The 22,679-nt window shown below is 49.2% G+C and overlaps 1 protein-coding gene across 5 annotated transcripts in view; it reads right to left on the bottom strand.

Moving 5' to 3' along the window:
• Spen (spen family transcriptional repressor) overlaps positions 1-6,928 on the bottom strand; it is a 74,433-nt gene extending 67,505 nt beyond the window's left edge. For 4 of the 5 annotated variants that reach the window (XR_016536010.1, XM_090335752.1, XM_090335753.1 and 1 more), the window contains exon 1: positions 6,590-6,757. Coding sequence is in view for 4 of the 5 variants with exons in the window: in XM_090335752.1 (XP_090191878.1) it covers positions 6,590-6,672 (83 nt within the window). In the remaining variant the exon portion in view is untranslated. Of the gene's footprint in view, positions 1-6,085; positions 6,098-6,143 lie in introns of all 5 variants that reach the window. The other variant, XM_090335756.1, reaches the window with a different exon arrangement.
• Positions 6,929-22,679: the final 15,751 nt, after the last annotated feature.

Below are 22,679 nucleotides of genomic sequence, written 5' to 3' on the forward strand. Positions count from 1 at the left end.
CTGGCTTTGAACCATGACTCTCAGATTTTAGCCTACTAAGTAGCTAGAATTACTTTGGCATGAGCCAAAGGTACTCATTACGATGCTCTTTTAATTAGGCATTAAATAAATGCATCTAGTAGATCTCATATGCAATTTATTTTTACTTATCTTTGTTTTTACTGGTACCTCATACTCTAACTTCGCTTTTATTTCTCACAACTGGTGCTCTACACTTGAGTCGTGGCTCCAATTCAGCTTTTCAGTGATTTGGAGATATAGTCTCATGGGTTTGTCTGCCTGAGCTGACTTCAAACATTAACCCTCGGATCTCAGACTTATGAGTAAGTCAGATTACAAAGTAAACCACCAGCTTTAATTTCTAGAAATGTGAAAAAATACGAGCCAGATATGGCGATGCACACCTGTAATCCCAGCACTGTGGAGACTGAAGTAGAGGGATGGCAAGTTTGAAGTCAGCCTGCTACATAGTAAGATTTTTGGAGAGAGCGAGAGGGAGAGGGAGGGAGAGAGGGGGGAGGAAGGAGGAGAGGGAAAGGGAGAGGGAGAGGGGGGAGGAAAGGAAAAAAATTGTCATCCTACTCAGGAGGCTGAGAACTAAGGGTCAAGGTTCAAGGCCAGCCTGGGCACTAAAAAGTCTGTGAGACTCTTATCTCCAATTAATCAATGGAAAAGCAAAAGTGGTATTGTGGTTCAAGAAGTAGGGTGGGCTGGACGTGGTGGCTTACCCCTCTGTAATCCTATCTACTAAGGAGAGTAAGACCTGAGGATCAAGGTTCAAAGCCAGCCCGGGCATAAAAGGACCTGAGACTCATCTCCAATTAACCACTAGAAAATGAGAAATGGGATTGGCTCAAGAGTAGGGTGGTAGCCTTGAGCTGAAGAACTCAGGGACAGTGGCCAGGCAGAGTTCAAATCGAATGACCCACAAAAAAAAAAAAAAAAAGAATTAGGGCGGTAGCCTTAAGCTGAAGAGCTCAGGGACAGCACCTAAGCCCAGAGTTCAAGTCCCACAAATGAAAAAATAAGTAAATAAATAAATTTAAACATTAAAAAAAAAAGAGATAGGGGGGCCGGGAGTTTGGCCTAGTGGTTAAAGTGCTTGCCTAGCATGCATGAAGACCCGGGTTCGATTCCTCAGTACCACATATATAGAAAAAAGCCGGAAGTGGTGCTGAGGCTCAAGTGGTAGAGCTCTAGCCTTGAGAAAGTCCAAGGACAGTGCTCAGGCCCTGAGCTCAAGCCCAGGACTGGCAAAAAAAAAAAAAAAAAAAAAAAAAAAAAGAGAGATAGGGGGCCCAGAGCATAGCCTAGTGGTAGAGAGCTCACCTTGCATGAACGGAAGCCCTAGGTTCAATTCCTTAGTACCACACTTTCAGAAAAAGCTGGAAGTAGAACTGTGGCTCAAGTGGCAGAGCACTAGCCTTGAGCAAAAGTGTTCAAGGAGAGTGCCCAGGCCCTGAGTTCAAGCCCCAGGACTGGCCCCCCCTCAAAAAAAAATTTAAGATAGATAGATCAATTCATCTCTATACTTGAAACAAAATCACAAATAAATAAATTTAAAGTCACTAAATTTGGGTCTAGGAATGTGACTTAGTGGTAAGAGTGCTTGCCTAGCATACCTAAAGCCCTGGATTCAATGCCTCAGTACCACATAGACAGAAAAGGCTGGAAAGTCCAAGACAGTGCTCAGGCTCTGAGTTCAAAGTGTAAAAACTAGGGGGGAAAAAAGCTCAGGTACAGTGCCCAGGCCTGAGTTCAAGTCCTGGACTGGGGGGGGGGGGGGAGGAAGTGTCACAATTTAAGTTAGGATATTACAGTCATTGTGCTTTTAGATTCTTGTAATGTCCAACTTGACAGAAACAATGTTAGGGGGAATGTTCCGAAGTAGAATTTTTTTTTTTTTTGCAAGGTCCTGGGGCTTGAACTCAGGACCTGGGCACTGTCTTGGACTTTCTCAAGGCTAATGCTCTACCACTTGAGCCAAAGCACCACTTCTAGCTTCTTCTATGTATGTATTTCCAGGGAAATTGGACCTAGGGTTTCATGCATGCTAGGCAAGCACTCTACCATTAGGCCACACTACCAGCCCAGAAGTGGAATACTTTTCAGATCAGAAATATTTTTTCACTATATTCCCACATCTAGACATCAGATATACATCACTCCAAAATTGCATGGCTTTTAGTAATTTACTTTTATAGTAAGAGTATGCTAATTTTATTCAAAAGATAAAAGTAAGTGAATAATAAATTAGCTTTTATAAAAAGTAAACAGTAGAGAGGCGAAGAGTTTGACCTAGTGGTACAGTGCTTGACTACCATGCACGAAATCCCAGATTCGATTCCTCGGTATCACATACACAGAAAAAGCTGGAAGTGGTGCTGGTGGCTCAAGTGGTAGAGTTTTAGCCTTGAGAAAACCCAAAGACAGTGCTCGGGCCCTAAGTTCAAGCCCCAGGTCAGACAGACAGACAGACAGGCAAAGGAAAGAGGAAGGAAGGAAAGAAGGAAGGAAGAGAGAGAGAGAGAGAGAGAGAGAGAGAAGAGGAAAATTGGAAGTTCACAGGCCAAAGTTTCAGTTTTTGTTTGTTTTTTCCAAGCCACAAGTCGGGGAAGAGAGAAGGGAGGAAGAGAAAGAGGGAAAGATGGACAGGGGAGGAGAGGAGATAAGGAGAGAGAAATAACAGCAAAAGATATTAAGTGTCCAAATTGGATACACTTTTTTTAATTTATACAACATTTCAAACTAAAGGAAAAGTGAGATGTGAAAGCCCACACAGAACAACTTTCACTCACATTACCATTATCTAGGGAGATTTAAAGTGGATGGATGGTGGATGGCTGGGTACTGGTGACTCACACCTGGAATCCTAGCTACTAAGGAAGCTGAGATCATAGGATCACAGTTCAGACCCAGCCTGGGCAGGAAAATCTGTGAGACAATTAGAAAAAATCTTAGTGTCATCACAAAAAGAAAAGAAAAAGTCCCATAGATAAGTCTCTCCTCTTCATAAGCATACCAAACAAAACAATCCCAACCAACCAAGAGTTTACAACAAAGGTAGCTGGAGAAAAGGACCCTCTAACAAGTCAAAAGCCACCATTCTTCTTTGCAATGACTCGTATATTTTCCTTCAATCCACCACAGGAATCCCATTCAGAAGACAAAACACATTTCAAGCATTCTACATTAATGTTAATACAGCTCAAGCTAAATGAATTTGTGTGATTTTTGCTAATTTTGTAACTTTCTAAAATATGCAAAAGCCTACCCTGCCTCAGAACAGATATTCAAAATTATGTTCAAAACTAAAGAGTTTCATAGAAACTGTCTGGTCTCTAATGAAAATATACTGTAATGACAGGTATAAATACCTACTGGCTCTAAAGAACAAGGAAACTTCTTTGTATTATATGACCAAGATACCAGATTATGCTAATGTATATTCCAGCTTTTTAATCTCCTTGAGTTTATCATGAGAATCATGATGAAACAATTAAAATGAGGAAAACATTGTAATGTGCTTCATTCTTCAAAATAATTTTGACAAAGGGCAATCTATCTCCACATACTGGATTGGGTGGGGAGAAAAATTTGAAATTAAAACAAAAATTTTTTGAACCTTTAAATGGTTTCATTCATTTGCACATTCTAATTCAAAGTGTGGCCTTTGCTCACACCTCTCTTTTACAACTGAAAGACAACAACCAATTGTTTAACTCCTCCCATCCCCCTTCAATCCAGCTAACATACAAAGGAAAGGACTTTCTTTATTGTGCTCCTGTAATGAATCTTTGTTAACTAAAACTCAATTCAGAAATAGTTGTATAATGTTTTTTTTTTTAATTCAGCATTTAGAAAGCTGTGGAGAAAGAAGACAATAGATTTATTATCATGTAAAAAGGTATGGTCAATTTTTTTAAGAGTCTGATTATATTCTAAGGGTTGGTCTTCCTTTGGCTGGGAAGGGAAAAAGCCAAATCAGCACCCTTCTCTCAATGTCTTGTCAAACAAAGACCATGATCAAAATATAAACTGGACAAAAAAAACTGACTGACCTTTTTCCCCCCTTTAAAATGCCAGCTGTCTAGTTTGGTCTTTTTTTGTTTTTTGTTTTTTTTTTTAATCCAAATACTGCAAAAGCCTAATCACTGTTAAGAGAACATTCATCTTGAAAACGTTTTATATAATGTATTCCCAGTGTACACCTCTTAATCCTGTAAAACAGTTATTAGTTAATGTTGTAATTAGCTAGGGAAAAGGGCAGAAGGAGGCACTTAAGCATCAGTTTTAATATGAGTATTGCATGATTTTTCTCATTGTGATTTCTACAAGACACCAGAGGTGAATACCATTAATTTTTCTTTGCAGAGCCATCATTCTTCTACAACTACCTCTCATTCCTTTCATTTAGTCTATTCGATTCTCCTCCCAGTAGCAGACACGTCTTTTTTTTTTTTTAAAGCATATTACACAATGGGGGATAAAAGGCTGGTCCATTTACCGCCAAAAGAACATTTCTTTTACACAGGAACATAGGCAAGAAAACAGAAACCTACAGTACCTCCTTGTAGGGAAAAGGAAATATAATGGAAATGGGAAATCCAGAGTCAGGAGTGATGGTGAGATGATGATCTGCAAACCTTTCTGTACTCTTACAACCTATTAAAAATGCACTTCCCACTCAAATAAAAATATATTCGCTTAAAATTGAAAAAAAATCACCTTTTAAATAGAGGAGTTGCAGGGACACTCACGCCTGCTGTGTTTTAAAATAACCTGCTTTTATGAGTCGCTTTTATGAGTCGCTTTTGCTCCGCGATAGGTAAGATACGCCTTTAAGTGCAGTGGCGAGCCAGGTGCCCGCTCGGCCCGCCGCGGTGCTCGGGCCCCGCGGGCTGCGGCTCGCCGGCCGGCCGGCCCCGCGCCCTCGGCGCATTCCGAGCGCGGCCCCGCCGATTCCCACATCAAGTGGGTCCCGGCCGCCATTTTAGAGCCGTTCACACGAGCCGGACCGCAGCACCCTCCTCCCGGAACGGCCTGGCCCGGCGTCCTCGCCCGCCCCGGGCCGTGCAGGGGGCCACGCTGCCCTCCGGAGGCCGGCCGCGTCCCCCGACCTGCGTCCGGCGAAGCGACCCTCGGGCCACCCAAGCCCGACGCCCCGCGAAGGCGGCCGTGCACGTGCGAGCACGTCGGTGCGGACAGACGGTCCAGGCCGACTCCCGGCCCCAGGAGCCCCAGCACATCCCAGCGGGCTTCCCGCTCCCACCACGGAGACACTGACGAGATGGAGAGGGGAGGAGGAGGAAGGGGTGGAGCACCGCCGGGGCGGAAAGTTCCCATCGGCTTCCCGCCCGGCCCCGGGCTCCGAGGCGAGTCCGGAGCCGCGTACCTCCCACCTCCCCCGGGCCTGCGGACAGCCCGCAGGTCGTGCGCGGCCTCCCGGTGCGGGGTCCCGTTCACACGCGCACACGCGCGATCCGCGGCCAAGATCGGGTCCCGGGAACAGCGGCGGCCAACAGAAGCAGTGGTCCTCCACCGGGGAACCCCACGCCCGCAGCCCGGCGGCTCCCGGGCGGCGACGCAGCCTGCTTTCCTTCCTGGCTGACTCACTAATAAGCACGTTCCATCATTTCCTTCGCTCTCCGGACAGGAGAGGAACTGAAGAGCGAGCCTGACGTGGAACCTTTCGGGGTCCTGGGCCTCGGCAGGAGCGGACGGCTGCGTTCCTTCTCGGCGTGCCCGAGTGAAGGGATCGGGCCCGGGAGCGGGGCTGAGCGCAGCGGCCCCCCGCTCACTCCGCAGAGCGAGCCACCAACAAAAAGTAACCTGTAGCCAGGGCGACCTTTGCGCCCGTTCCGCTCGCACCCGGGACCGGGAGGGCTTGCAATTCCCGGTGATCCGGGGGCGAGCTCAGGGCTGCGGACCCCACGGTCCCCAAAGGCCGCTGGGTCCCCAGGCCACCGCGTCCGCCGGTCCCCGGGGGGCGCAGGGCAGGAAACCCCACTCACCCCCCACCCGGGTCCTCCACCGACCCGACGGAGCGTCCGCCACTCGGCCGGGGCCCCCCCGCCTCCGGTACCGCGAGAGTGGGCTCAGAGCCAGGGACGGCCCGCCTACCCCGCGTTACCCACCAGGACGTCCGCACGACTCTCGCTCTGAAGGGCTGACATCTCCGGCGCGGGAGTGGTGCGGATCGGAGCTCCCGGCGTCGAGCCGGGCTGTCCGGAGGGCTCCAGTCCCCGCCCGGCCGCGGCGGACCGAGGAGCGGCGGACAACGAGGACGCGACCCCGCGGGCGGGCTCGGCGAGAGCGCGGCGCCCACCGCTCCTCCGCGGACGCCGGCGCCGGCCTCCTCCCTCCGAGGCCGGGAGGCGGCGGTCGGTGGCCGGTTCCGCCGAGGCCCGACGCCGCGACGCGGGCCAAGCGGACGAGGGACCGGGCAGCCTGGCGGGGCCGCACCGCCCGAGGGTGTCGGCGGCCGGGATCGCCGCGCCAGTTCCGCGCACGGGGAGGGGCCGGCAACGGGCTGGAGCGGCAGCGGCGCCCGCGGAGCGAGCGCGGCCCCGGGCCGCGTGTCACTCACCGTTTGAAATGTTCGATGATCTTCTCCTCCCGCACGTTCTCCGGTAAGTTGCCCACCCAGAGGTGCCTGGTTTCCCGCACCATGCTGGGCGGCGCGCCGGCGGCCGCGGTAGCTGGCTCCCCCTCGCCGGCTTCGTACTCGGTCGTCAGCGCCGGGAGGCGGGCGCCGGGGCGGCGGCGGCGGCGGCTGCGGCGGTGGCGTCGGCAGCGGCGGCGGCTCCTCCGGCTCCCCCCCGTGCAGAGACCATCCCTCTCCCCCAGGTTCTGACTCTCGGGCCTCGCAGCTCCGCTCTGCCGCCACCACACACCCGAAGCCGACCCTCGCGCTCCGGCAGCGCATGCGCGCGGGCGGCGGCGGGCGCGGGAGGGGGGGAGAGCGGGAGGAGGGGCGAGCGGGACCCGGGCGGCCGCGACTACGACGGAGCTGGCGCTGTGGCGGCCGGACGCTTCCCACCGGCGCGCGCGGCCCGCCTCTCGCCGCCTGGCCGCCGCCCCCTCGTCGCGAGCGCGCGCGCGTCCGACCGCCCTTCGCGGCCCGAACGCTGAGTTCCTCCCAGCCGCGGCGCGCAGGCGCGCGGGGCGGGAGCAGCGGGGCGCGCGCGCGGCCGGCCCTAGTGCGCAGGCGCGCAGCGCTGCGGGAGGGCGGTCCCCGCCCGCCCGCCGCCCGCCCGCCCGCGTTGTTCAGTCCTCCCCTACACGCGCCGCGTGACGCCGGGCGGCCTGCAGCCCCGCCGGGTCTGCGTCCCCAGGCTCAGGCCTGAGGAGAACAAAAGACGTCCGCGCTGGTTCCGACGCATTCGTGGGTTAAAGCGGCTCGGACGAGGCGGAAGCCCTGCGCCCGCTCGCCCGGCAATCGCTGCCGGGCAGTTTCCCCGCCTGCCTGGGAAAGTGGTCCGGACGCGGCGCCCGCCCGCGGATGCCCTTCCCTCCCGAGAGTCATTGCTTGTAACACGAAGCAACTTTCTACTAGAGCACCTTGTGAAACACCTCGCCAGCGGAGCCTTGCTCATCCTCGCCGTGCAGAAGAAACAGCGCCGGCAGAGGCACTGGACCAGGGGTGGACTGGACCTCCCACCTCCCGAGTCGAGGAGCTCACAAAGCTTACGAGCACGGTCGGCCCGACCTCGGGAAAACTCCCAACGCAGCTGCAGAAGGGACCACGACCAACGAATGAGGACGGATTTCGTTTGACTGTGGTTGTTGCTCATACGCAGAGCCACCTGCCTTAGCCTCCCACACGCTGAGGGTGCACCGTCACCCGCCAGTTCTTAAGGTTTTTATGCACATCATGAGAAAGTACTTCAGGTACCCAGACACAGAACACATGCTTTAAATGTCTGTCTCAGTGCCCTCAGAAACAAACTACGAGCCGGGCGCCGCGGCTCACGCCTGTAAGCCTAGCTACTCAAGACACAGAGCTGAGGATCGCGGTTCAAAGCCAGCACAGGCACTAAAGAACGTGAGATTCTTATTTCAAATTAACCTCTATTAAAAAACAAAATAAAAACAAAAGGGGCCGGGTAAAGCGCTTGCCTAGCATGCATGAAGACCCGGGTTCGATTCCTCGGTACCACATATAGAAAAAAAGCCGAAAGTGGTGCTGAGGCTCAAGTGGTAGAGCTCTAGCCTTGAGAAAAGTCCAAGGACAGTGCTCAGGCCCTGAGCTCAAGCCCAGGACTGGCAAAAAAAAAACAAAACAAAAAACGAAGTGGTGCTGTGGCTCAGGGGGTAGGGCGGTAGCCTTGAGCTGAAGAAATCAGGGACAGTGCCTGGGCCCAGAGTTCAAGCACCATGACCCACCCAAAAAAAAAAAAAAACCTACAAGCCAGGTCAGGCTGAAAACTCCGTAAGATACTTTATCTCAGAAACTACCCAGAGAAAGTAAGAAGTGGCACTGTGGCTGAAGTGATAAAACACAAGTCTTGAGCACAAAGAGGCTCAGGGCTGAGATCTAAGAATCAATCAAGGTTCAAAGCCAACCTGGGCACTAAACTTGAAACTTTTATCTCCAATTAATCACCTGAAGACAGGAAGTGGTGCTCTGGGACACTGCTCAGGCCCTTAATTCAAATGTAAAGACTGGCTAAAAAGAAGAATAAAACACTTGGTTTTGAATGTCCAGACTAAGCTCCCTATCTTCCCACCAGGGTTACAAGCCTTAACTACCACACCTAGCTAAGCTACAGTGATTTCTATTCTGGTGGATATTTTCTTTTTTTTCTTTTTTTTTTTTTTTTGCCAGTCCTGGGCTTGAGCTCAGGGCCTGAGCCCTGTCCTTGGACTTTCTCAAGGTTAGAGCTCTACCACTTGAGCCTCAGCACCACTTCTGGCTTTTTTCTATATATGTGGTACCAAGGAATCGAACCCGGATCTTCGTGCATGCTAGGCAAGCACTTTAACCACTAGGCCAAACTCCTGGCCAATGGTGGATATTTTCTTATCATTAGTAACTGAATTTGAGCTCAGGGCCTGGCACTTAGCAAACAAGTACTCTACCACTTCAGTCATGCCCCCAACCCTACTTAATTTTCAAGTAATGGGTCAAGTTTTTGCTTTTGCCAAGTCTTGCCTCAAACCTCCACCCTCCTACCTAAGACTTTCTTCCTGCATAAATGGGATGACAGGAGTGCACCACCACTCCCAATTTATACCCCTGGCCTCAATCCTCAATCCTCCAGGATTTCCACCTCCTGAACATGTAATTACAACTGTGAGCCACCATGCCTGGCTGAAAATGTTTTAATTATTTGAAGTTTCTAACTTCATAAGAGGCAGAAACAGGATTTTTTTTGTGTGTGTGTGAGTCATGGGGCTTGAACTCTGGGCCTAAGTGCTGTCCCTGAGCTTTTTAGCTCAAGGCTACCCCCTACCCCTGGAGCCACAGCGCCACTGGTGGTTTTCTGGTTGTTAATTGGAGATAGTCTCAGGGACTTTTCTGCCCTGCTGGCTTTTAACCTCAATCCTCAGATCTCAGCCTCCTGAGTAGAAAAGATTATAGGCACAAGCCACCAGCACCCAATTGAAAAAGAAATACATATATATGTGTGTATATATATTGCCAGTCCTGGGGCTTGAACTCAGGGCCTGAGCACTGTCCTTGGGCTTTCCTCAAGGCTAGTATTCTACCAATTGAGCCACAATGCCAGCTTTTCTTGTATGTGATACCAAGGAATTCAACCTGGGTCTTCGTGCATGCTAGGCAAGCACTCTACCACTAGGCCAAACCCTCTGCCCCTGAAAATTATTTTTTAAGATTGAAAACAAGCTTGAATTTAAACACATGCCTTTTATTGAGAAGCTGAGAAGAAACAAAGACAAAATCAAAAAAATAAAAATTGGAAACAGGAAAAAACAAAATACTATTAGTATTTGTAAACAATAATGACACATTCATAATTGAATTAACTTATGGTATGTGCCTCCAGCGAGATTTCTGTCTCCATGCAAATTAAGCATTGTATATTAGAAACTTTGATTATTAAAAATTATATGGATGGCTTGATGCCAGTGGCTCATACTTGTAGTCCTATTTACTCAGGAGGCTGAGATCTAGGGATCTTGCTTCAGATCTCCAGCAGGAAAGTTCATGAGACTTTTATCTCCAACCCTAAAAACTGGAGCTATGGCTCAAGTAGGAGATCACTAGTCTTGAGCACAAAAGCTCAGGGACAGTGCCTGGCACTGAGTTCAAGTCCTTGGACCAGCACAAAAATAAATTGATTAATTTAGAATTGATTTCTTAGCAAAAGTGAAAGAAAACTAACCTGCATTAAGATGTAGGAGTGGAAATTATGATATGGCACAAACCCTCACTTCCAAGTTCAAGTCCTAGCACCATCAAAAAAGGAAGGAAGGAAAGAAGGGAGGTTGCCTATTTACATTGGCCCATTTCTCTATCCAACTGCCACATAACCATAGGATACAGTGTTATGTATCATGAACTATAGAATACTATGTTGTGGCTGCACTTAGAAAGTGCTGAATTGACGTGTTTTCCTGTGAACCTTTCACTACAAACACCCACAATTTAAGGAAGACTTTAAAATAAATACATTGTGCATTATTCATTGAAAACCAGACAGGTAATGATTATGGCAGTGCATATCTGCAATTAGATGTCTAAAGCACAAAAATCCAATGTTTGAGACCAGCTGGATACCAAGTAAAAATCTGCTTAAAAAAAATTAGGCTGGCTGGGAATGTGGGAATGTGGCTTAGTGGAAGAGTGCTTGCATAGCATGCATGAAGCCCTGGGTTCTATTCCTCAATACCACATGCAGAGAAAAAGCCAGAAGTAGTGCTGTGGTGCAAGTGATAGAGTGCTAGCCTTGAGCAAAAGAAGCTCAGGATGGTGCCCAGGCCCTGAGTTCAAGCCCCAGGACTGGCAAAAAAAAAAAAAAAAAAAAAAAGTTGAAACTCTTTGGGAAAGTATCACTTTGAAAAACAGAAGAGGCTGGGCCCTGGTGGCTCACACCTATAATATTAGCTACCCAGGAGGCTAAAATTTGAGGATCAAGGTTCAAAACCAGACTGATCAGGAGAGTCTTGTGAGAGTCTTATCTCCAAGTAACTACTAAAAAGCTGGAAGTAGCTAAGAAGCCTAGCTGTGGCTAAGATTACAGGCATCAAACACTTGTGTATATCTGTGAAAATTAATTCTTACTTCAGCCTCCCAAATACTGGGATTACCTGGGTACACCCCCACACTCAGCCTGACACCTAACTTTTTAAAATGTACTTTTCCTAGATTAGCATGAAGGTTATTTTACCTTGGTGCTGTTTCTCCAGGGAAAAAAGCAGCAGAGTAGATGTTTACTCAATTCTTTTTTTTCACCTGACCTTTTCTATTGCAAAAGCTCTTACTAACAGCAACTCTGATAAGTTCATGCCCTTTGCACAGTCCCACATCAAGTGTTTGATTTGTGAGAGTTTTTCATTTTTGCTGGCAATGCATCAAGAAACACTGGGAAAGCTTTTCTCCATTTCTACCCTTGTTACAATATTTACAAGGGCAAAATTTCTGCATAAGCTTGTATGTAGGCCTGTATGTTTTCAATAGAAAGGAAAAACAAAGGAAGAGAAGAAAGGCTACCTACTCTGTTATTCTCTGGTGAGGTTTTTTTTTTTATCTTAACAATTAATAGTTTATGCTCATTGAGAAGGAACAAAAAGTTGTGGGGGCTGGGGTTGTAGCTCAGTAGTAGAGTGAAAGGCCCTGGATTTCATCCCCAGCACCTCAAATACAGAAGCAACAGAAACATAAGGTTGTGTTTTATCTACAATGCAGTGAAGTGAATTTTTCTCATTTGAATATTAAAGGGAATTCAGAAAGGTGACATTAAAGCAGAGCCATTTGCAAAAACTAAAATAGATTTGCTTTTAATCAAGTCTTATTTTCACACTGTGAGGAGCTGCTGTATTTAGCATGCTAGACATGCTCAAAGAGTTCAGTCATGCGTAATGAAAGCTCAGATGGGGAGAGTATCTGAGCCTTAAATCCATGCTTTGAATGTGAACCTACTCACTAGAGCAGATAAATTCATACTGCCTTTTATACAGGAAGATAAACATTTACCTAACACAAAACAAGAATTCAGTTTCAAATTGAGTTCAAAGGTATTAAAATTCAGCTGTTTTATGCTGGGAGTTTAGCCTAGTGGTACAGTGCTAGCCTAGCATGCACAAAGACTCAAGTTCAATTCCTTGAGTCCACATACATAGAGAAAAGCCGAAAGTGGTGGTGTGGCTCACTTTGTAGAGCTCAAGACTTGAGAAAGCCCAAGGACAGTGCTCAGACCCTGAGTTCAAGGCCCAGGACTGGGGGAGGGGAGGGAGAAATCAGCTATATCACCAGAAAGCATACACTTAAAATATCAACATTTTTTCCTAAAAGGTATAAAAATATATTAACTAAACTGACCCTACTGAATGGCTCACCCCTATAATCATAGCTACTCAGAAGGCTGAAATCTAAGGACTGAAGTTTGAAGCTATTTGGGGATAGACAAATCCAAAAGACTACTTCCCGATGAACCTGTAAGAAACCAGACTGGGAGGTATTGCACAAGTGGTAGACCACCTAGAAAAAGGCAAGCAAGGATGTGAGGTTCTGAGTTCAATCCCCAGTACCTCCATACATACATATGCACGCATGCACACACACACACACACACACAATGACCAAAGCCCTGATCACCTGACCAACCAGATGAAGACTTACTCTTAACACAACTGTTATTAGAATAAGTTTGGTGGGGGGTTTTGTTGTTGTTTTGTTTTGTTTTTTTAATTTCTTCCCTCCCCCCTACCCCCGCCCAACAATCCCAGGGCTTGAACTCAGGACCTGGGTGCTGTCACTGAACATCTTTTGCTCAAGGTTAGCACCCTACCACTTCAGCCACAACTCCACCTCTATCTTTAGGAATAATATATTGGAGAAAAGAGTTGCAGGGAGGGCCGGGAGTTTGGCCTAGTGGTAGAGTGCTTGCCTTGCATGCACGAAGACCGGGGTTCAATTCCTCGGTACCACATACATAGAAAAAAGCCGGAAGTGGTGCTGAGGCTCAAGTGGTAGAGCTCTAGCCTTGAGAAAGTCCAAGAACAGTGCTCAGGCCCTGAGCTCAAGCCCAGGACTGGGAAAAAAAAAAAAAAAAACAGAGTTGCAGGGAGCCAGGCTCTGGTGGCTTGTGCCTATAATTCTAGCTACTCAGGAGACTGAGATCTGAGAATCACAGTTGAAAGCTAGCCCAGAGCTGAAAGTGTGGCCTAGTGATAAAGTGCTAGCCTAGCATGCATAAAGACCTGGGTTCAGTACCACATACACAGAAAAAAGCTGGAGGTGATGCTGTGGCTCAAGTGGTAGATCATTAGCCTTGAGAAAAACCCAAGGACAATACCCAGACCCAGACCCTGAGTTCAAGGCCCAGGACTGGAAAAAAAAAAACAAAAAAACAAAAAAAAAAAAACGAAAAAAGCTAGCCTAGGCGGGATAGTTCATGCGACTCTCACTAGCCTGAAGCAGAAGTTGTCAATGTAGGGCTGGGAGTTTGGCCTAGCAGCAGAATGCTTACCTAGCCCTTGATTCCTTGGTTACCATATACACAGAAAAAGCCCAAAATGGTGCCATGGCTTAAGTGGTAGAGTACTAGCCTTGAGAAAGCTCAAGGACGGTGCCCAAGCCCTGAGTTCAAGTCCCAGGACTGGCAAAAAAAAAATTCTTTTTTCAATGTAAACTACTATCTGCTTAGAGAACAGTTAGACTGAAAGAAAGCTTGTTTTCTTCACATCCACAAGTTAAACACTAGCCCAAGCACATAACCTTTGCTTTTTAAAAAATTCAAGCTAGGCACCTGCAGCTCATGCCTGTAACCCTAGCTACTCAGGAGGCTGAGATATGAGGATTGCAGTTTGAAACCAACCCCAGCAGGAAACTCCTTGAGATTCTGATCTTCAATTAAGTACCCAAAATGGCAGCAAGTGGAGCTGTGTCTCAAATGGTAGAACAGTAGGCTTGAGCACAAAAAGCTTACAGTCAGGACCAAGGACCTGAGTTCAAGTCCCAAGACTGGCACTAAATAAATAAATGGAGAATATTTCCTCTCATATGGGGAAGCTAAATCTACAATACACTGGAATATAATAAGGTATAGGAGATGAACACAAAAGCACAATGCCTATGTGCAACTGATCATATAAAATAGTATTTATAGCTGGGCAGTGTGGCTCATGCCTGTAATTCTAGCTAAGAGGCTAAGATCTGAGGATCAAGGTTCAAAGCCTGCCCAGGCACAAAAGAACCTGAGACTGTTATCTCCAATTAACCTCTAGGAAATAGGAAGTGGGACTTAGGTAGGGCAGTAGTCTTGAGCTGAAGAGCTCAGGGACACTGCCCAGGCCCAGGGATAGGATGGTAGCCTTGAAATGAAGAGCTGAGGGACCGCCAAGGCTGAGTTCAAGACACACACACACACCTACACACTCACAAAATAATAATATTTATTGCCCAGGGGTGTTGCCTAGTGAAAGGAGTGCTTGCTTAGCATGCAGAAAGCCCTGGGTTTGATTCCTTGGTACCACATACACAGAAAAAAACAGAAGTGGCACGGTGGCTCAAGTGGCAGAGTGCCAGCCTTGGCAAAAAGTGCCCAAGGACAGGGCTGGGAGTTTGGCCTAGTGGTAGAGTGTTTGCCTAGTATGCACGAAGACCCAGGTTGGATTACTCGGTACCCCATACAGAGAAAAAGAAGCCGGAACTGGTGCTGTGGCTCAAGTGGTAGCACTCTAGCATTGAGAAAGCCCGAAGACAGTGCCCAGGCCCTGAGTTTAAGCGCCAAGACTGGCAAAAATAATCAATAATATTTATTGAAATTAACTCCAGGAAATAGAAACAAGGTTGTTGGTTTTTTTTTCTTTGTAGCTATTTTTTTCTTTTTGCTTCATTTGTTCATCTTTTTATGAGAAGGTCATGTGCAGGGAGAAAGAGTGCACAAATGCAGCACTAGTACTCCCCAGACACTTTTGAAAATGAACTATATAACTTGTGAGTGGGCATGGGTGAGGGGAAGGAGTGGGAGAGAGTGAGGGCAGGAGTGACATTGTCCAATAAGGAATGAACACTCCGAAGTGGCTCTGTGGCTCAAGCGGTAGAGTACTAGCCTTGAGCAAAAGAGCTGAGGGACAACACCCAGAACCTAAGTTCAAACCCCACAAGAGACAAAGAAAATAAGAAATGTCCTCATTATCTGACTCATGTGACTGTAACTCCTCTGCATATCACCTTTGTAATAACAAATGAAAAAATGTAAAAATGAACTCACCTGAAGGCTAGGGACAATGGCTCTGATCTGTAATCCTAACTACTCTGGAGGCTGAGATCTGAGGATGACGATTCACAGCCAACCCGCAGAAAAATTGATACACTCAGAAAAAAGCTGGAAGCGGTGCTGTGGTTCAAGTGGTAGAGCACTACTCTTAAGGACAGGGAGATTCAGAGACAGCACCCAGGCTCTGAATTCAAGCATCAGGAGTGGCAGAAAAAAAGAAAAAGCGAAGGGACAGGGAGTGCCCAGACCCTTCATTCAGTTCAGGCTTCAGTACTGGTGCTCACACCCCTGAAAACCGTGGGCTTAAACCAGAACACTTCTCACCCTCCGTAGTTCTCAACATGCTGTTCCTCTTTCGAAAGCTTGATCTACATCTACTTTCAAGTGTAACGCTCGAGTCCTTTCTCATAGCGATCTCGCTGTAGGAGCTGTGGGAAGGAAGGCAGTAACCATGCTGTGTATTAACACCGAATCTCCATCACAGTCTTCCATCTGAGGAACCCCGGGCCTGGCCTTTTCCAAGCCTCAAATCACAGCCTGCTCAGTAGAATTCCGTGGCTGACGGTGGAAGTCCACAGCTTCTACATAGATTTATCTAGAGTTCGGGTAGAGCGGGGCACCTCCCCACCGTTCCCACCGCGAAGACGCCCGGCGCCCTCCCTCCTCCGGCCGGGCGGCCCCGCCCCGAGCCGCGGCGCCCCGGGCTGACCTCGCCCGGCCCGGTCAAGGAGCTCCCGCACCTGCCGCCAGTTCGCCCCGCCCGGGGGGCGGCCGGCTGGAGCTGGGACGACTGCGGAGTCCCGGCTTCCACGGGGACCGACCCGTGGCCCTCCGAGGCGATCGCCGCCTCGGGGTTCGGGGTTCGCGACTCCAGGCGAGGTGCGTGGCGGTGTGGGGGGGAACCTCGGCCTTTCAAGCCCGGGGTCAGATTACAGGACGACAGGGCCGGTGTCTGCTTTTAACATAGACGTATGACTTTGGAAGAATGATGAGTGACATTGCCAGAGACGCACGGCGCGCTGAACTGAAACCCCTTTATACGACGAGATGAAGAGAATGAAGATACGGGCCCCCCGAAGCCCGCAAGCCCGGCCAGGGCCTGGCCCCGCCGTCTACAGGGGCCGGGACGGGGCGGCCCGGCCCCCACCGCAGCACGCCGGGTCCCGGCGGGCTGAGCAGGAACGGGCAGGGCCGGGTGTGAACCGCCGGCCCGCTCCAAGTTCAGAGGACGCCCCCCTCCAGGCACCCGAGCCAATCGCGAGGAGCGCGGACATGGCGCGGGCGGGGGTGGGAGGAGCGCCGGCGAGGACGCCATCCGCTCGGCCGTCGGGCTCAGCGCCCGGGCACAAAGGGAAAGCGCCTCTCCGAGCCGCACTTTTCACCAGCGGCAGTTAAGGAAACGAGGACAACCGGAGAAACTGGCGGCGCAGACCTATTAGAAATCCCTGATGCCACTCCGAGCAGAGCCGGGGGCAAAAAAAAACAAAACGGCGAGGCCCGCCGGGAGACTCAGTGCGCAGACGCGCGGAGCCCCCGCCCGACCGCGACGGGCCGCCCTCCCCCCATTCCCTCGGAGTAGGGAAACTGCGCCAGTACGCGTGCGCAGTGACGGAACGCTGGGGGAGGGGGAAGCCTGTTCCCTTCATTGTGAGAGCGAACCGCCCCCGCCGGGGAACGCGCGCGCGCACGCTCCACTCTCACACTCTCCCCCTCCCACTGCGCGCGCCTGGCGGCTCCGCCTGCTCCCAGTGCGCATGCGTCGGGGGAAGGCTGCGGAGGCCGAGCCTGCGGCTCCCCCCTTCCCCCCTCCCAGCTGAGTTTCCCTGAGAAGTTTCTGGAAAGGAGGAGACGGAGGGAAGCTGGGGGATGGGACTCGCAGGACAGCCGAGCGTTTCGAGAGAAGAAAACGAATCATCCACAGTACACCGCCCGGCCTCCAGCCATCACGGCTGGCCGGGCTCACCCACGTCCGGGAGGAGAGCTCGGGGGCCGCCGGGGGGCTCCGCGCTGGGGTGTCGCGGCCCCCGCGTGGCCGTCCTCCGTGTGCGGACTCGGAGCCCCAGGCCCGACGCGGCTTCCACCGCGGCGCCGGGAGCCCGGGCTGCGGGCGAGCGGAGGCCTGGGAAGGGGTGTCGCCCCTTCCGCCCGCCCGCCCCTGGGAGAGGGCAGCGCGGGGGCGTGGGAAGGAGCGGGGCGCCCCGGCGGCTACGCGGGGAGGGACCCCGGGCGGGGGCCCCGCGTCTCCCACGCCCCCAGCGCACCGGGGGCCGGGCCGGCTGCCATTTTGTGGCGCGGCGGCCGCCATTTCACGCGGAGCGCGGGGGGCCGGGGGCGGGGCGGGCGCGGCCCCTTTGTTCTCCGCTCGGGCCTCGGGCCCGCTTCCCCGGGGAGTGCGGCGCTGCGCTCGGCGTCTCGGTGCGCCCCACCCTCGGTGGGAGAAAGCCGCCCGGCCGACGACGGTTGGCGCGCAGCCGTGGGAAGGCAGCCGGGGCGCGCCGGCTCTCCGCGCTCGGCGGACGGACGTGCGGAGCGCGGGCCGGCGGAGGACCCCAGCCTGCCCGCCATCGGCTCCCTCTCCACGCGCACCGCGCACGTATTCCGGATCGGGTGCCCGGCCCAGGCGATCGGATCCCGAAGCTTGAACAATAGACCGGGGCCGCTCCTGTCTGCTGACAGCAGCTCCCATTTACACTTCCTTTCTGAAAACCCTGGGAGTATGAACAAGGCCGGATACAGTGACGGGGGCGCCCTTCCGGCACCATTCCACGTCTTGAAAGAGCTCTTGTTTTTTGACTTGGGGTGGGGGGATATTTAGATGTGACACTTGGTGTTTTTTTAATGCCGGCGTTTTAACGCGAATCAACAAAGCCAGGAAATTTGGAGAGTAATGCTGCTGAATTTGTGTTTCCAGCCTTTTGTGCAAGGTTTTTTGGTTTAGGTCCCCCCGCTGCCTCCCCCATTCACGAAGGAGCCAGCCCTTCCTGGTTCAAGCCTCTTGGTGTGTCATCCACAGGGTTTTAGGGGAATTTTGCTCGCTGTATAATTACAGGGATTCGTTAGCTGTTTCAGTAATGGGAGGATAAACTGGATGAAGAGGTCAAGAACTGTTGTAGAGGTAACCGAGGGGATTGATGGCTTCCAAACGAAAGACTGCTGCAAAGAGCCTTTTCCATCCCATATTTTATTTTCAGTTTCCTTGTGAGTAGAGCATTGCTTGGTGCTTTACATTTTTATTCTGCGTTCTTAAGATTCTGTAAACTTTTTTTTTTTTTTTTTTTTTTTTGCCAGTCCTGGGCTTGAGCTCAGGGCCCGAGCACTGTCCTTGGATTTTTTTCTCAAGGCTAGAGCTCTACCACTTGAGCCTCAGCACCACTTCCGGCTTTTTTCTATGTATGTGGCACCTAGGAATCGAACCCACGTCTTCATGCATGCTAGGCAAGCACTCTGCTACTAGGCCAAACTCCGGGCCATCTGTAAACGTTTTGAAATGGGTCTGTACTTCCTTTGGGCAGTAATTGTTTTTGTTTTTCATGCGGATTTTTTTTTGTATATCTAAAGTAAAGTTATATTAAAATATTAAAGAGGGAAGTTATCTTAGTAACTGACAGAATATGTTCTAATAAGTTTGGGAGTTAAAATTAAGAGGCTGACAAATTTTCTTCGTACAGATTAGATAGGTCTACTTAATTCTAGTTATTTATAAGATGTATGTATGCTAGGAATGTGGCTTAGTGGTACAATGTTTGCCTAGCATGCAACTCCTCAGTATCACATAAACAGGAAAAGCCACAAATGGCATCGCAGCTAAAGTGGTAGTTGCTGCCTTGAGCAAAGCAGTTCAGGAACAGTGTCCAGGGCTTGAGTTCAAGCCCCAGGACCGGCAAAAAAAAAAAAAAAAAATTAAGCAGGCCCCAGTGGCTCATACCTGTAATTCTAGCTACTCTGGAGGTAAAAATCTGAGGACCTCAGTTCAAAGCCACCACAAATATAAAAGTCCCCATGAAATTCTTATCTCCAATTAACCACTCAAAAGCCGGAAGTTGGCCTGGTGTTTAGCCTAGTAGTAGAGTGCTTGCCTAGCATGCACGAAGACCGGGGTTCGATTCCTCGGGAAGTGGTGCTGAGGCTCAAGTGGTAGAGCTCTAGCCTTGAGAAAGTCCAAGAACAGTGCTCAGGCCCTGAATACAAGCCCCGGGACTGGCAAAAAAAAAAAAAAAAAGTATGTCATACCCCTAACCATTATACTTAACACAAAAATATCTCCTCCCCCCTCTTACTTTTGGACAAAGTGGTGCCAATTTGTATTTTCCTATAGTAGGTAGTATTTGCACTATTAACATCTCCCTCATGGCCAGTGGCTTACATTTGCAAAGCAAATAGTTGAACAGAAATCCAGGGATGACCTCCTCCCCCTATCCTAATATTGGCCTCAAAACATTTTCCAGCTTCCTAAGCCTAAAAGCCCAAACATTGTTGAACAGGTGAACTTTGTTCAGAGAGCCATGTTCAAATAAATAGACTTTGAATCTCCACAATCTCATGCTCTGCATCAGGAGTGAAAAGGCCTTTGTATATATAGTCCTAAATCTCATTTGAGTTTGTCCAGCCAGACAGGACTAGTGAATTCCAGAACAGCCAAAGCATTGTTCCTTTCGATTTTGTTCTTGTTCTAAAACTGAGGTGTCAGAATTAATTTGTGCCACATTTGTGTTTCCTAAAAGAGGGTAGGTGTTAACCAAAACCTTTAGTGCTAACCAGTTTCTAAAGAAAATGCAGACTAGAAATCACATGTGCTTGGCCGCTTTTTGGTTCGTGTCTGTAGATTTATTTCGGGGCATTCAGTGAGATTTTGTGTATTTCTCTTTTGAACAATAGCAACCCTTAGGTTTCTCTATTCATTGTTTCTGGAAAGGACTGTTTTCCTTGCCAAATTCTGGTTTCCAAGGGAATTTAAAACAATAGCAATAATAGTAACCTCTTCCTGGTAGAGACAGTTGAGCTCTTTTCCAGACCTTAGTAATATGGGAAGTCCTTCAGAATATTTTTGGCAGTAGTTAGCACTCTGACATGCTGTAATGAATTTTCCTCTTGAGGCAACTAGTTGCTTGTAAAATGCTTCCCCACATTGCAGAAGCACTGAAGTTCAAGGAACAAATACAGCCAACAGCTTTTTAGAACACATCTATAAAAGTTATGGGCCTGGAGCATAGCCTAGTGGTAGAGTGCTCACCAAACATGCACGAAACCCTGAGTTCGATTCCCTGGAACCACATACACAGAAAAAGCCAGAAGTGGTGCTGTGGCTCAAGTGGCAGAGTGCCAGCCTTGAGCAAAAAGTGTCCAAGGGCTGAGTGCTTTGGCTTATACCAGTAATCCTAGCTACTCAGGAGGCTAGGATCTGAGGGTGAAGGTTCAAAGCCAGCCCAGGCACAAAAGAGCTGGAGACTCTTATCTCCAATTAATACCTAGAAAACAGGATGTGGGGCTATGGATCCAGGGGTAGGGACAGTGCCGAGGTCCAAAGTTCAAGCCCCATGACCCACAAAAAATAAAAGTGTCCAAGGACAGTGCCCAAACTCTGAGTTCAAGCCCCAGAACTGGTAAAATAATAATAAATAATCCTGGGCTGGAAATGTGTGGCTTAGTAGTAGAGTGCTTGCCTAGCGTGCATCAAGCCTTGGGTTTGATGCCTCAGTGCCACATATATGGAAAAAAACAGAAATGGCACTGTGGCTCAAGTGGTAGAGTGCTAGCCTTGAGCAAAAGAAGCTCAAGGACAGTGCCCAGGCCCTGAATTCAAGCCCCAGACCTGGTAAATACATAAATAAATAGCAAGATACTCCTAATGCACCCTGTACTTGTTTGCCCTTAGTCCAAAGGGTCATTTCAACAGAATTCCATCTGACAACTGGGTAGATGGCACATAGCCTAATCATTTTTTCTCCAATATTTTTGGGGGGGAGTTGGTCATGGGGCTTGAACTCTGAGCCTAATCATTTATGTAGCCTCATTATATAAGCCATGAAAAACTTTTAACAGGATTTCAATTCATTTATTTAGCTATTTTTGAGTATCAACCATGTGCTAATCATACTTCTGGTGTTTAGAATACATCATTGAAGGCTGGGAATTTGGTCTAGTTCTTGCTTAGCATGTACAAAGACCTGGGATCGATTCCTTGGTACCACATACATAGAAAAGCTGGAAGTGGTGCTGTGGCTCATATGGTAGAACACTAGCCTTAAGGAAAGCCCAATAACAGTGCTTAGGCCCTGAGTTCAAACCCCAAGATTGGAAAAAAAAATACATCACTGAATAAAAATAACACAAATAACTATGTTCTCACGAAGTTGGTGGATGAGGTAGACAAGTTCCCAAATTGGGGTGTAGCTTCAGGTACAGTGTAATGGATCCCCAGTATCACCAAAAGAGTGGTAGGGCAAAAACATACAAGGACAAGAGTGTCCTGAGTCCAGGGTGCTGGTAGCTCACAGCTGTAATACTAACTACTCAAAATCAAAACTGGTAGTGGAAGTATGGCTCAAATGATAGAGCAGATGGTCAGGGTAGGCCTAGAAAACAAGGAGATACTTGGGAGAGGAGATTGGCAGGAGCCAAGGAAACAAGCATGTGGACATCTAGGGGACAGTTTCTAGGCGGAGCCCTTGGCTAGGAGTGTGACAGGCTCACAGGAAATAGAGCTAGGAAAGCTGTATGGTTGAAACTGGGGGGGGGGGGGGGTAAGGGGGAGAGCCTAATGCTTGTGACACATGTCAGAGGCAAGAAGGAGGCAGCCAGACCTTCAGAACCTGGTAGGCCATAGTGGGAGGAGTTTGGGGTTTTTTGTCATTGTTTTTGTTGACCTAGAGATTGAACCGTGGGCCCTAGCTACATGCCAGACTTATGCCTCTGCCTCTGAGCTACATCCACAGCTGTTTTTTATTTTGTATATGACTTAAGGCTTTAGAAGTGTATTGTAGATTATTGAGAATCTAAAGCTAAAGAGAAGCAGAAGGGGGGAAACCAAGACAGGTGGGAGGTGTGGGAGGGAGGGTAATGGGTACCAAGACATGTGAAAGGGTATCAATGTATGTGAATTAATGCACCTTCTATCTGGCAAATATCATGTAACCCTTTTACTAATTACAATAAAAAAAAAAGAGAGAAGCAGAAGACTTGTGAGCTAGTTGAGCAATTCAACAACTCAGGAGTAAGTCAGTGGCTCATATCTGTAATCCTAGCTACCCAGGATGCTGAGATATGAGGATC

The sequence above is a fragment of the Megascapheus bottae genome, chromosome 6 (assembly GCF_031878675.1).
Source record: "Megascapheus bottae isolate mThoBot1 chromosome 6, mThoBot2.hap1, whole genome shotgun sequence".
Taxonomy (NCBI): Eukaryota; Metazoa; Chordata; class Mammalia; order Rodentia; family Geomyidae; genus Megascapheus; species Megascapheus bottae.